The sequence below is a fragment of the Topomyia yanbarensis genome, chromosome 2 (genome assembly GCF_030247195.1).
Source record: "Topomyia yanbarensis strain Yona2022 chromosome 2, ASM3024719v1, whole genome shotgun sequence".
Classification (NCBI taxonomy): domain Eukaryota; kingdom Metazoa; phylum Arthropoda; class Insecta; order Diptera; family Culicidae; genus Topomyia; species Topomyia yanbarensis.
This window is the reverse complement of record NC_080671.1, coordinates 53,898,390-53,912,331: the sequence shown is the minus strand read 5'-3', so window position 1 is coordinate 53,912,331 and position 13,942 is coordinate 53,898,390. Positions and strand designations below refer to the sequence as shown.

Here is a 13,942-nt window from a genome sequence, read left to right as displayed (position 1 = left end):
GTACAAAAACCAACAACTCAGGAAACGGGTTTTGGCAGCCGACCCGCTAAAACAACTACTCTTGCCCAAAATCTGGCGCTACCTCACGGCATTACTTCCAGGAAGTGGTTTTTCATGAGCATAGCACCAACTCTAATCCAACTACTTAGTAGATAGTTCCTTCAGTAGGATTACAGAACCACTTCTCGACACACTGCCAGTTTTCGACCATCTACACAAAGTGGCAATTTCTTTGTGGCACTAGGAAACTAGCTGTGGAACAAAAATTAGTTTTCTTTCCCTACTAGGACAAGCTGGGCGGCAAACTCCAGATTCTCTAATTTACAGAGCTCTTCGACTCTCTTGAGACATATTCAGCACCGCAACATCTTGAGCATTTTGGTTCCCTAGCCGGTGTCCTTTAGCATCGTAACTCCTTTAGGCCGTTTGGTTCTCTTCTCGAGCCATTTAGCACCGCTTCCTCGCCGAGCTCTCGACTTGTTGACGAACCTGGCCTACTCCGACGGAGAGTTCCCCGGCGAGAGAAGTTTTCCCGAACTGAGCCAACCAGTCAGGTACCGAAGTCACTTCTGCGATTCCGGTGGACGCAGTCTAGTCCCCGGCGGTGAATATAGCTTACGTCGACGGAAAATTCCCCGTCGAAAGAAGTTCTCCCGATACCGATTCTTCTTTGGTTTTCGCTATATTTCTCTTGGGCGATCCGGCGATTCCGGGTGGAGCGTGACGCCCGCTTCGCTGGCACCCCGACAACCCATACCCGGTGCACTGTCGCAGTCTACGGGGTGGATTTAGCCTGCTCCGGCGGTGTTTCTCGGCTGTGATTGCTCTCGCGATACTCTTGGTCGCTGTTCATCATACCATTTCCGCTGTAAATCGGTCATGATGTGCGATACCACTCTGTTGACTGTTTTCCACGTGCCTTTCTGTTGACATTATCCGGGTTGATGTCCTGTCCCGAGCAGAAGAAAATAACTTCGGAATACTAAATTCAGGTATACTGTACCCAATACTTGTACACCACAATAAGGTTTTGAGGAGGCTTGAATAAGAGGTAAAATACCTGAAAATAATAACTGAGACATATACTACGAATAACTAGTTGATAATAAAACGAGTTATTATAATACCTGAATAATAACAAAACCTTTTCAACCTTCCAATAACAAAATTCACTGTATGGAGGTATTCAATAAGGTATTGATTTGGAATTTGTAAAAATCACTGGAATACATAAATAATACTAAAATAAAGTATTATACCTTATTGAGGTATTAGGCAGGTATTGGAAAATGTTTCTTCAATACCCGTTTAATACCTCAAAGAGGTATTAATAATCAATTAATACCAGGTTTTGGTATGATACCAGAAAATAGTATGCTCGGGTTATTGGCCAGTTATTTTCTCCTGATCGGGGTCCTACCGCTTAGCATCTCCCTGCGTGTAGCTTCGAACCTCGGGCATTCGAAGACCACATGCTCCGGTGTATCCTCTACGTTCTTACACTCTGGCCACACCAGTTACGTTGCGTGTCCGAACCTATGAAGATACTTCCTGACACAACTGTGGCCTGACAGGAGCCGTCTCAGGTGGAAGTTCACCTCTCCGTGCCTTCCATTGACCCACGTCGACAGGTTTGGGATGAACCGGTAGTTCAACCTTCCACCTCGCCATCGAAACGAATTTCACCATCCTCCTCATGTTTCTGGTGTTTCTCTATTTGAAGCACTCGATATCTTCCGCCAGGGTCATCCCGGTGATAGCGCACACTGCCTCCGACGATATTGTTCTGTACGTTCTCGCGACTCGTACGGCCATCAGCCGGAACGCCCTGTTCAGCTATTCGCGGTTCCGCTTGGTTTTCAGCGCCGCACCCTAGGCAGGAACCGCATAAGTTTGCCGAAGACATGTAAACTCTATCTACCATACTTTTAATTTTACAACAAATTTAAAATCAAAGGTTAGCTGTTTTATTCTAATAGCTTTTGCGATACTGATTTAAAACTGAAGTAATCTTCAAACAACTTCAAAGATTATTTCAAGGAGAATAATTTGTTTCGTGGTGGCACATCACATATCTATTATCCTCGAAAAAATAAAAGATGATATAAATAAATAAAATAAAAGATAATTATTTTTCAGCTTAATAAATATAATTATTTTTCAGCTACCTATTTTTTGTTTTTTTTTATTTACGTGACTAAATTTTTTTCATTCGTCACGTCAACTGCCTATGAGGTTATGATTCGAGGCATATATTTCTTTTCGAGTGTTGTCCTACTGGAGCTGTAGTGCTAGATTCTCGGAAGGGCTCCCCGTCAGAATCAGACACTACAATTGCAGACGAGACAGGCAATGTCGCCTAATAAAACACTGCTTAAGGCCAATTGCAGCGGGCCGTGATTCTGAATGTGATATTCATTGTACGGTTCATACATGAGCGGGTGTAGAGACTTCGCGATCGCGAGTATTATCGCGAAGGGCTCGAGCATTTGTAAGTTAGCGTATTCGATCGCGTGTGCGTTTGTATGTCGCGTGTGCTAACGTGTATGAATGCTATTTTATAACCGTGTGCTTTCTGCATATTCGCGTGTGTTCTTGGATGATCGCACGGGGACCGTGCATCACAGACCTACCAGACATGACACTCGAGGTCACCAAAGTGTTGCAAAAATTTAACGGCATTTTCAAAGGTTAGATTATCATGCCCATAACTCGTGCTCAACGCAAGAGACGTGCAACCGTATGACATGATTGACAAAAATACCCAAACACACACCGTCAAGCGTCCGCGTTTTCTTGTTGTCGTTATTGTGCCAAATTATCCTTGTGTCAAATGAACTTCGTTAGGAAAAAGCAAGAATAAACTGGGGATCTACAATTGATGGTACCGTTCGTCTTGAAATCAAGACTTTTAGGTGCTTTCTGTGAGTTAGAGAAAAATTAAGAGAATGGTTAGAGGAGCAATATGTGCAGGAAGCAGTGGACAACAAAATGCACTGCAAAGAGTTCACAATGAATTCAGCATGTTTTTCTGCTGGCCATCAAATGAGAGATCCAGATGATAATACAATAATAAACAACAAATTTCATTGTGTGGAAAAAATTCTTCAATTTCATTTCAGTTAAGAAAAGGACTTTCCAGTATCTTCAGCAACTAACTTGTGGGGAACAGTCCACATCACAGCACAGATCATTGTCCTCATCGCTTGCTCTGTTAAAGATAACCACCCATTGCTCAGTTTCCTCACATAGTGCAGTTGCCCGTAAAGAAACATCTACCCAGTAAAGTTCAGCCGTAAATGAACTGGAATTCTGGCTGGTTCCAGTTCGTATTCTGGCTCCAGTGACACAACCGATTCTAACTAGAATCGGTTGTGTCACTGGAGCCGGAGTACGAACCGGCTGAGCTTAACTGGGTACCTTTCCTTGAATTCGTTCATTTCGAAACACAAATTTAAAGGTCTAGGCTGACTTCCGTTTAATGGATATTTGCTGTTAGGTTGATTTGTCCATAATAACTACTTACGCACACCAATGTACCGTCATGTCAAATTAGCAAATGTGTCAGACAGATGATACAGTTAAAATAATCGCCACGAGGCGGCGATAGAGTACAATGCACATTTAAATTTGAAATGATAATCACGTTTTATTCAATTAACTGTTCTCAGTGTCATGTCTGGTAGGTCTGTGGTAGAAGAGAGTCCCCAGTTAAACTCATTCCGGAACCGGTTCGGATTTCTGAATGGAGTCATTATGGATTCCAAATGAAATTCAACAACCGATTCCGGCTCAGAATCGGTTGTTGCATTTGATTTGGAATCCATAATGACTCCATTCAGGATTCCGAATAAAATTCCGAATGGTTTGACCGGGTCAGTTTTCCCATACACCGAGGAAAAAGAACTTAAGAATTTTATAAGTTTCGACTTATGACCCTGTATAATTTTGATTCCATTAGATGCTTATGCATTACATAAGCACACTCAAAAAAAAGTAAACGTTATGCCTATTGATTTTACACATAGATTTTTGCAATTAACGGAGGCATATAGACACTATTTGCTGGCACATAAACCTAATGTGTGTATTTACAAGAAATATTAATCTTACATTCACATTTCATAACTATTAGGCACATAAAACCCCATTCTATAACAATATGCACATACAACTTATGTGTTTGCATACATAGATTATACAGTTGACACATAGAAGGTATGTGTGCGCGTGATAATAATAGCATTTCTTCTTCACATGAATTTTAAGCGGTTTGAATCAAATAGAATTAACGTTTGGATTATAAAATTCATACATGTGTCCTAAGATTATTATAAAAATATTATTGTGAAAATGCCATAAGTCAAGAAAACATTGTTGGATTTAGTTTTGATATGGTGCTCTGCTTTAAAAAAATGTAAGTATTTTTTTGTTAAATGATTATTGCCTCAATTTTTTTTGTTAATATTTTACAGTATCTCTTCAATGTTGTGCAATAACAGAAGTTTCTACCGTAGGTTATTGGCCAATTGTGAGCCCACCTGGAAACATCTAGCTTCCCAATACGTAATCTTTTTCCAATTGGAGACTTTTGAATATAAGGGTAATTATAGTTATTTTTAAAATTTAAAAGAAGACATGAAAAAATGAATAAAAAATGTTTTCTTATTTCTAGCCAAACATGTCAAATGGTCCTAAGTGAAAATGACAGTTTCTCTTTGTTTACTTTCTCTTTCGCTAATAACTAATCCGTTTATATGTTTGTTCATTAACTCTTAGCATAATATGCTAGTCGAAATCAGCGTTTTTCGATAGATCCTCAAACAATATTGAAAAGTTTTGTGCTGACGCCGTAATAATCTAAAGAGAAAGTAAACAAAGAGAGGCTCTCATTTGCACTTAGGACCATTTGACATGTTTGTCGAGATTTATTATATCAGGCGCATAACATTCATGAACTTCACAAGAAATCTCTTTTATAATTTATATTTGAACACGATGATTAATATAAGCATACTTGCATGAAGATCATAAGAACGTTCTAGGAATTTTATAAGTATATCTTATGAAATCCGTAAGTGGCTAGATGGCCATTTTCTTCGCCAAATCATAAGACAAACTTATGATTTTCATATGAGATACCTGTGACGCAAAGTCATAAGCGATTCTTATGGATTTCAATAGTTATTTCACGTCGGTGTACGACCGAGGTTAAACTTCCGGACAAGACCATTTCACGATAGCGCGAGTTAATGCTTGAGACAGCGTTTGTAAGTTTTTAGGTGCAGCAGTGTTTACTTAACTACCGGGGTGCTTTATTGTTGGCGAAATTACGGGTGTAAGCATGTGTAGATGATTGAAATTACATGGTTGCGTTTGTGACCTGGTTTGTGTTATCACGAAGGGTACGAGCGTTTGTATGTTTGTACCTATATAGGTATAGATAGAGTATAGTATAGATATACTAATAAAAGGAATCATTCGCTGCCAAATAATGAAAAAAGATGCAAAGAAATTGATTAGAAGTTTATAAATTGACCGATACTATTTTGGTATACATGAGTAATGGAAAAGCAAACTAATAGAGGTACAAAAGAAACAGACTAATGAAGTAGATCATCATGCTATGCTGACCGGAAATGCGTGCGTCGGTAAATTAATTGTACCTTAATTTATCCAATCCGACTTTCCCGAATGAACAGAATCGAATGCACAAATTGAACATTGGAAGTATTAGCCACTATTCTATCATATACACCAGTTCAGCATCCATTCCCTGACAACTGTCACAAACACTCAAACGAACACATGCACAGATAGACATACGGCTAGCACATAACAATTGCACACTAGGACTAAAAACTACAATTATTACAAAACGACAACTAATAGGTTTCTACTTATGTATTTATTAAATTAATTTGATTACTAAATTAATTTAATTTGCTTGTACACGATGAAGAAGTCGACCGATAAATTGATACACAATGACCCCCACTGAGAGCCCTGACCACCAACACTACCATTAAACTGTGAAACAATGTCATCAAACACGGCTCACAGCAAAAGTCAATCCACTTCGACCCGCCAGCCGGCCGCGCTAGCGTGCACAGGCTAGTGGTTGAGTGTTAGTATGGGCTGGCGCAGAGTATAAAGAAACACAAAACATAAAAAGGCCCATAAGCTCTCTCGGTCTCCTCGATGCGCCACTATCGAGGCGTAATGCAATAACCATCTTAAAGCAATTGTCTCTCAGAGGTTCTTTAAACTGATGCACAAATATGCTTGATGATGTTTGCAATACCGTCAAACTCCTCAACCTAGGAGAGGGAGGTCATGATTCGTGGTATAATGGGGCACAAAAGGCGAATACGGTATATTTAAAATTTCAAAACATCTATTTTGGATATTACAAGTACACAGAAAATAATATTCTTGTAAACATTACAATAAATCCGTTTTCAAATTTACTATGATTCAAAATGGTAAAAATAATGAAAAATTAAGTCAACACAACCACTTAATAGGAAAAAGGACTATACATCAATTACCGACAAATTTCAGCTGACTATGATTTCCGTTTAAATATACTAGAAACATAGTACTTCTAAATGTCAAGGGAATCTTGACGTGCGCCATTTCGATCCAATCAACTTGTTTTTGTTTTCCGTTGCAATTTGTATTGCTTATTTTATTGTGAGAACGAATTTTCTACAAAATAAATATAATTTATCATCCCACAATCACATGTCCGGAAAACATTGCTGGAAAGTCTAGTGGTAAGTTTAAAATTAAATTTTAATATTGGTATGACAAACGATCGATGTAATTGACTCTTTTGGGATGACCATAAACCAGACTAGTTGAATTCTCTCTGGAATTTGAGCTCAAGCTTCATCATAGTCATCCGTAAGTACTCGTAAATAAACTTTGTTTTGCGTGTACTTATATCTTTTGAATAATAGAAGCTAGAGTTTTGATGTATTAGAAGAAAATGTTTGTCTTCAAAAACTTAGAAAAACATCTACATGATATGTTAAAAAAATGAAAACTGTAAAAGTTATATTAAAAATTTGGTTTTTCATGAATTGACCCTTGGAAGTATGTTTAAATTAATTTCATGGTAGGCAATATATAAGATACAGTTTCGTTTTCATGATAAAATTTTGATACAGTCGTGATTCGCTGGTTGGACATTTTTTAACTGGACCGCGTTTTAGTTGGACCTCCGCTAGTTGGACCATTATCCAACTAAAAAGCATCTGAAATCTTGTGTCAAATTTACTTTGACAATCAAGCTGATAATATTTAGAGATGTGAACAGATGCATATACACTGCCAACATCTCCTTTGAAGTTTTTGACATTTGTCAGTCGGTTCAACTAGCGAATCAAATTCATTAGTTGGACAAGGCTGTGGCCCAACCAGCGAATCACGACTGTATTTGCAAAACTATTGTATTATTTTAAATAGTGGATAGGGTGGTTCTAAATTTATAAAAATCAGAAGCCTAACTTTTTAATGGTTCGAGATAGAGTTTCGCAGTCTTCCACAAAATTGAAGACAAACAAATTTTGAGAATTTTGGGCGAAGTCACTGAAATTCTATGTCTTGTACTTTTCATTTCACAAGAAATGTACCAAAAAATGATTTTTCATTAAAATGAATTTGGAACTAGGGGCATCAAATTAGAAAAAAATGCATTTAATTTCCATTTTTGCATCAACTTTGCACCCCCTCGCAGAAAAGATTGTTAAACAATCGTACTACGCTGATCCACTTTGTTCGATATTTTGTTGAATGAAGGGCTGATTTTTTGTAGGGTTTTGACGTCTAACACACAACGCAAAATACATTTCACGCAATGCAAAATCCTTTACGAATTTCTATTTTGATGGAAAGAAATGCATTTAATTTCGTTGATTTTTAAAAATTCAGATCTGCCCTAGGGGCAAAACGTCGAACAAAGTGGATCAGCGTAGGACGTTTGTTAAACAAACTTTTCTGTGAGGGAGTGCAAAGTTGATGCAAAAATGGAAATTAAATGCATTTTTTTAATTTGATGCAAATTTGTTTTACATTCTTAGAGTGATCTGCCCCTAAGATCTGCCCCTATCTTTGGAAGTACTTTCAGATATTTTGAAAAAAATACAGTTTGTCTTAATATACTGAACCTATAGCTTCCTTCTTTAAAAAGTTATGCTGTCGTGATTCGCTGGTTGGGCCACAGCCTTGTCCAACTACCGAATTTGATACGCTAGTTGGACCGACTGGCAAATGTCAAAAACTCTCCAAAGGAGAGTTGGCAGTGTAAATGCATCTGTTCACATCTCTAAATATTGTCAAATTGATTGTCAAAGTAAATTTGACACGAGAGTTTGGCGTTCAGATGCTTTTTAGTTGAACAATGGTCCAACTAGCGGAGGTGCAACTAAAAAGTGGTCCAGTTAAAAAGTGTCCAACCAGCGAATCACGACTGTATCTACTTTTTACTTATCAAAAAAAGTTTAGTAGTTGGTGCATAAAAATAAATTATGCGCCCTAAAATAATGTTCAAGTTGTCCAATAATTTAGTGCTAGGGCATGTTCATAGAGCGTTTTATGTCATATACGCTAATAAACATCTTATGATTCAAGAGCCTAACAACCTGTTCAGGGTATCTAAACAATATATGGAATCGTTGGACTATATAAGTTAAAATTCGCGTAAAATATTTTTTTTATTAGGGTGCGAGTATCAATGTAGAACTGGAACTGACATTCCCAGCAGGCACTCTTATCATGCCTTATTTTATAAAACAACATTGGAATCCCTTCTTCACGCCCCCCCCCCCTTCTAAGTTTGGCACCCTTGGCGTGAGCCAACCCGGTCAACCACACTCTACACGCCTGCATTACAAGGATCCAAAATATGTAGGGATCAAAATCAGGTTGGTAGTTCTAAAAATATTTTAAATATTAATAAATAAATTTATTCACATATCATTTTATATGACACATACGTTTTATGAATAAGACATGGCCATTTCACATAAAAATTAGATTTGTTTTTTTTGCATCACAATTTTTAGAAATTAGAATGTTAAAAGCATAAACTTCCTTCTGCTTTTGGCATTTGTAATTTCTCCGTGTTTGATGCAATGTCACTTTGCTGTTTGACATAAATGTCATGATCCTCGTCGCGACGTCAAAACAAAAGTGACACATCATGTATCTCTTTCGCACTTCCAGGGTTTCGCAAGCTGCAATCTCTATCTAGCTAGTTCCAGAGCGCCGTAAAGCGAAACGTATTGAATTCGAGGTAAAACAGCACTACACAATTTGATAAGGAGTGTTAGTAGATGTTCCTTATCTTTCCAGATTAATCGTTCAATAGATATCTATCCAAGACTTAAAATTGTTCAGGAGCCTGCAGAACGTCTGGTTGGACTTAATCGTAAATTTATTTTGTTTTAATTAGCAGAAAACGCAAATAACGTGAATATTGTGATGTGCTATTTATGGCGTTTTACATTCCCAGTGACTGATCAATAGCTGTTATTGCAACTACGCTGAAAACTGTTTGCGTTTCACAAAATAGCTGCAAGTGCCAAATCAACAATAATTATGAACATCCATCGAAACTGAGTACATCGTAAAACGTTTAGTTAGGCAGTAATAAATCGAAAACGAATTCAGCTCAGTGCGATTCCATTTCTCTGTAACCAATTCTAGTCTTGAAAACACGTAAAATGTATCAAAAACGTTTGATGCGAATCATCTATTTGCTTATTTTTATGATTGTACTGATACTTCTTTACAAAAGTTTCTCAAATTCACCGGGCACGACAAATGAGATACAGGTACGGCAGACTGGATGATGTTCATAATCATATGTATAAGTAATCAATAATCAATTGGCTTTCCACATTTCAGGATGAAACAATGCTGCGGCCATCTGATGCTCCCGTATATGTCATGGTGTTTTACGAAGCACTCTGTCCAGATTCTAAAAATTTCATACTTAAGCAACTACATCCAACGTTTGTGCGTGCCCCAAGCCTAATAGAAATCCAATTCGTGCCCTACGGCAAAGCTACGGTATGTCTTCAAATATCATTTGGTTGGCAGGTTGAATAACTGCTAGGGTCATAAAACGCGTGGTAGCACATTGTGAGCTAGAGCGATTATTAAATTAGTCAAACGTCACACTTTTATTTATGGCTATTAAATTACAACAACAATTGAGCTGATTGCGCACCGGTACAGAGCCTAATGTGATTGGTGCAGCGTCACCTCAATTTGAGATTCTTTTTAGAACTGGGAGAAGTTTTTATATATTTTTACGGGTTTGAACAAGATTTTCAGTCTAATTTTTACGAACTTTGAGTCCAAATTATTTTCCTAAAAAGTGGCTGTAGATGGATTTAGACGTCAGTTTCAAGCTCAATAAAAAAAACTATGATAACCATTACATAATTAAATAGTAGCTTTACTAATGCAATTTATTTTACAGACCAGTACGAATTCGGATGGTTCCCTAGCTTTCGATTGTCAGCATGGGCCGATTGAGTGCGAGTCCAACATCATTCACGCGTGCGTCGTCGAAGCTGTCCACGATGCCAGAACGCGCCTAAACATGGTTGCGTGCATGATTCGTGATAATATGATACCGAAGGACGCTTTCTATCGCTGTGCCAAGGAATACTCCGTTGAAATTGAATCAATCCAGAAATGCTATGACAGCCCTCACGGGGCGGAATTGCTCAAGCTGCATGGCGAAGCTACACACGCACTGCGCCCGGCTGTCTCATTTATTCCAACCATCACCCTCGATGGACAGCAGGGGCGACAAGCTTCCATCCTGAAGGACTTGTTCGGCGAAGTGTGCAAGGTAGCTTCCGGCCGGGGGCCGAAACCGGTGGCGTGCGAATGATAGCAAATAGTGCTGTACTCGATAAATCGTTTTCTGCGGAACGAAATGTACGAGGAGCTTCGACAGATTCCAGGGCGCATTCAGCGCTCGGTTCTACTGCTATTGCAGTAGGTTAAATCCTATTTATAATAGAACGCAACGATAATGCCCTCCAAAGAGACTTTTTTCTTCGAAACATCGATTCAGTTACTTGATGTAACAAAAGAATTGTTTTTGTTAGTTTTGCTCAATGTTTTCCATTTTTCATTAAATCTAGTTGAACTATTACAGGTTGATAGGCACATTTATCCAAATAAGAACTAAATTTTTGCACCGCATTTTGAGGGTCAATAATAGAATTTTTGTGTCCAACATACCATAAACTACGTAGAAATGGTAATTTCGTAATGTGTATGAAAAATCCTAGAAACGTGTACCTAGAAGCTAGTAGAATGATAGTATGAATCCTAGTATTGATGTATAGCGTTAAGACATTTTGTGGTCTAGAACACCATTTAGAATCAAACAAGCAGTCATTAGCAATATTTTCTAGCTTGGCAACGTTGACTTTGGATGATATACTATTATCTAACATTATCATTGTTGAATAACTCGTATCATTAAAGATAGCGTGCACCTTCCACGACGAATCAGTCGTTCGTATCAATTAACTTTAGTAGGTATGAAAAATTGTTCGTACTGATTTTACGAGAATAAAAACAAAAAAGTCAAGAAAATTAAAAATTTGTGCTGAATCGATTATGAGTAAAACCTAGTGGTGCATGGCGTTTCGGACTAAGTTTTTGGTCGCTGCTAAACACCGTTTGGTTTATCAACTTCTTATATTGATCAGCGCGTTTGAATAAGTAGGTTTTTATGAAGCAATCATGGAATATGTCTTTAAGCACGTAGTTTAACTCACCTTACAAACTAGTTCGTCTCCATAGCCTGGTCTGATTTTGCCAATCCATCATCGTAGAACATATACTCATCCTGATACTCTTTCATAATCTGACTTGAGCGTTTCTCGTCCAGAAATAGTGAATAAACTTTCCGGATGTCTTCCACTGTGATCTCTCCAGCTTTGCGTCGTTTACTCACCAAGTGTGCTGTCGTAATAGACTGTATGGCATAGCGAAGACTAGTTTCAGTAGCGATGCGACCCAACACCATCAAAGCATCGTCTTTAATTTGACAATCTTCCTCTTCGCATCGAATCTTAAGAATATCCTTGACCTCCTTTGCGGTGTACGGAACCGTTCTTATAATTATCATTCTGTCTAACAAATCGATCGGAATTCCGTGCGGACTGCGATAGTTTGTTCCGCGAATCTTTGTGATTCCACGGTTAGTGGCCATCACGACTACTGGGGCCATATCACTTTCCAGAGCTCTGTTAAGATATGAAAAACATTCAATGTCCAGCATGTGGGCTTCGTCAATAAATAGTACTCCTGGATTAATTTCAGCTTTGCCTTCTTCACGCCATTCCATGACTTTACTGTTGATTTGATCGCGAACTTCCTGTTTAATTTCACCGGTATCGCCAGCGAACAAAGCCAGGAACCCGTGCGTTCTGCTGTTGATTACATCTATCTCGTGCAAGGTCACGGTATGTACCACCTCTTTTCTCTTTTGAAGCTCTCCTTCGGGACATTGAACAAATCTAGTTTGCGCTCCAGTAGCGTCATAATCTCTTGCTCTGGTAAAACTTCTTCCTAACCTGCTAACTTTACCAGAGGCCTTGTCGATAGTAATGACATCACCTGCTTGAATTTTTTCTTTCATGAAGCATTCGATAATCTTGTTACCCAAATCGTAGTTGGTTTCCATATCTGTTGTTTTTATGGTCACTTTGCCCACTTTCTGCCCAGTTCCGGTAGCAGGTCGGTCAATCTGAATTTCCACAACTTCGCCTTCGATTATTTCCGTTTCTTCTTTGATGCGCACCCCTATACTTTTGCGCAGCGCCTGGGAAAGTGCCTCCGTTTTATTCATCTCAAGCGAATAGATCTCCGAGCCAGACATGCTGGTGAAAGGAGTTTCGTTACCAAGAGCCTGAAAAACAAATGTTTGAATAAATTCCAATACAAACGAAGTTTCATAATAGTTACTTGTGCCATCCCGACGGCAATCGCGGTCTTTCCCGTACTTGGTTCCCCAGCCAGCAAAATGCACCGACCTGCAATCTTTCCTTCACGAACCATCTGCACTACGATTCCAGCGGCACGGCGAGCTTCCTTCTGACCTACCATTCCCTGTGAAACAGCACGAGCCTCGAGAACATCGTCCAACCCTAGACCCCGGATGTGCGAATGGGCACCAATACGTTCGATACGGGTTATATCCCGGACTTCAATCTTGTCCAATTCGGCCATCGTTTCCTAGGTGAATCTGCAACAATAAAGTGTTACCTTAAGAAACCATGGTAACCGAGGTGAAAATTTTCTGGAAAACTTCCATTTAATCAAAACGTAGAATAATTCTGATAAGTTGATAACTAATAATGAATTATTATTTATTGAGCAACGAAAGTAGCAGACACGCATTACGATGGTAGAGTTTCAAACATAAGCGATCAAAAAATAACTAACGTAACAAAGATCATGAAATGGTTTCGGCTTTGTATAAAAAATATGTATTCTTACCTGGAAACGTTCAAAGGTGTTGATTTCTAACCAATTTTCCAGTAAAACAGGAAAAAACCATACGGAAAACTATCGGAAGAGCAGCTTAGCGGAAAACAAGAACCTACCACCTCTTCGACGTTTTACGTTTTATAAGGTTATGTTTGTTTCAGAGATGCCAGGTACTTTTTTCAAATGTCTGCAATAATAATTTTAAAAGTCTGGAAAGAACAAAAAATGTCAGGAAAGCTAGTGTAACCAAAAGCCTTTATATTCAAAAATCTTCAAATATCTGCAACCAAACTAAAAAATCTGCAAATATCTGCGTCATCGAAAAAATCTGCAGCTTAAATTAAAAGTCTGCGAATTTGCAGACTTGTCTGCAAATCTGGCATCTCTGGTTTGTTTGGTAAAGTTAGGT

At 38.5% G+C, this 13,942-nt stretch overlaps 2 protein-coding genes across 2 annotated transcripts; one reads left to right on the top strand and one right to left on the bottom strand.

Annotated features, from left to right (window-relative positions):
* The first annotated feature begins 9,226 nt into the window (after positions 1-9,226).
* On the top strand, positions 9,227-11,638 carry LOC131685112 (GILT-like protein 2). The gene is made up of 4 exons (XM_058968568.1): positions 9,227-9,301; positions 9,361-9,842; positions 9,916-10,080; positions 10,496-11,638. Exons 2-4 carry the CDS (start codon positions 9,732-9,734, stop codon positions 10,913-10,915), a joined length of 696 nt encoding a protein of 231 aa, XP_058824551.1. The 5' UTR covers positions 9,227-9,301; positions 9,361-9,731; the 3' UTR covers positions 10,916-11,638.
* Positions 11,639-11,717: 79 nt separating this feature from the next.
* On the bottom strand, positions 11,718-13,698 carry LOC131685107 (ruvB-like helicase 2). Its single transcript, XM_058968560.1, has 3 exons — positions 13,543-13,698; positions 13,009-13,288; positions 11,718-12,952 (listed from the first exon to the last, which is right to left on the bottom strand). The coding sequence occupies exons 2-3, from the start codon at positions 13,270-13,272 to the stop codon at positions 11,825-11,827; spliced, it is 1,392 nt and encodes a 463-aa protein (XP_058824543.1). The 5' UTR covers positions 13,273-13,288; positions 13,543-13,698; the 3' UTR covers positions 11,718-11,824.
* Between the last annotated feature and the right edge of the window lie 244 nt (positions 13,699-13,942).

Bases quoted from the DNA above. Each gene is read 5' to 3' on its own strand.
- LOC131685112 (XM_058968568.1), top strand. From the start codon at position 9,732: ATGTATCAAAAACGTTTGATGCGAATCATCTATTTGCTTATTTTTATG. The intron at 9,843-9,915 runs GTACGGCAGACT...TCCACATTTCAG, and splicing joins GCACGACAAATGAGATACAG to GATGAAACAATGCTGCGGCC. The intron at 10,081-10,495 runs GTATGTCTTCAA...TTTATTTTACAG, and splicing joins TGCCCTACGGCAAAGCTACG to ACCAGTACGAATTCGGATGG.
- LOC131685107 (XM_058968560.1), bottom strand. From the start codon at position 13,272: ATGGCCGAATTGGACAAGATTGAAGTCCGGGATATAACCCGTATCGAA. The intron at 12,953-13,008 runs GTAACTATTATG...TTTGTTTTTCAG, and splicing joins TTGCCGTCGGGATGGCACAA to GCTCTTGGTAACGAAACTCC.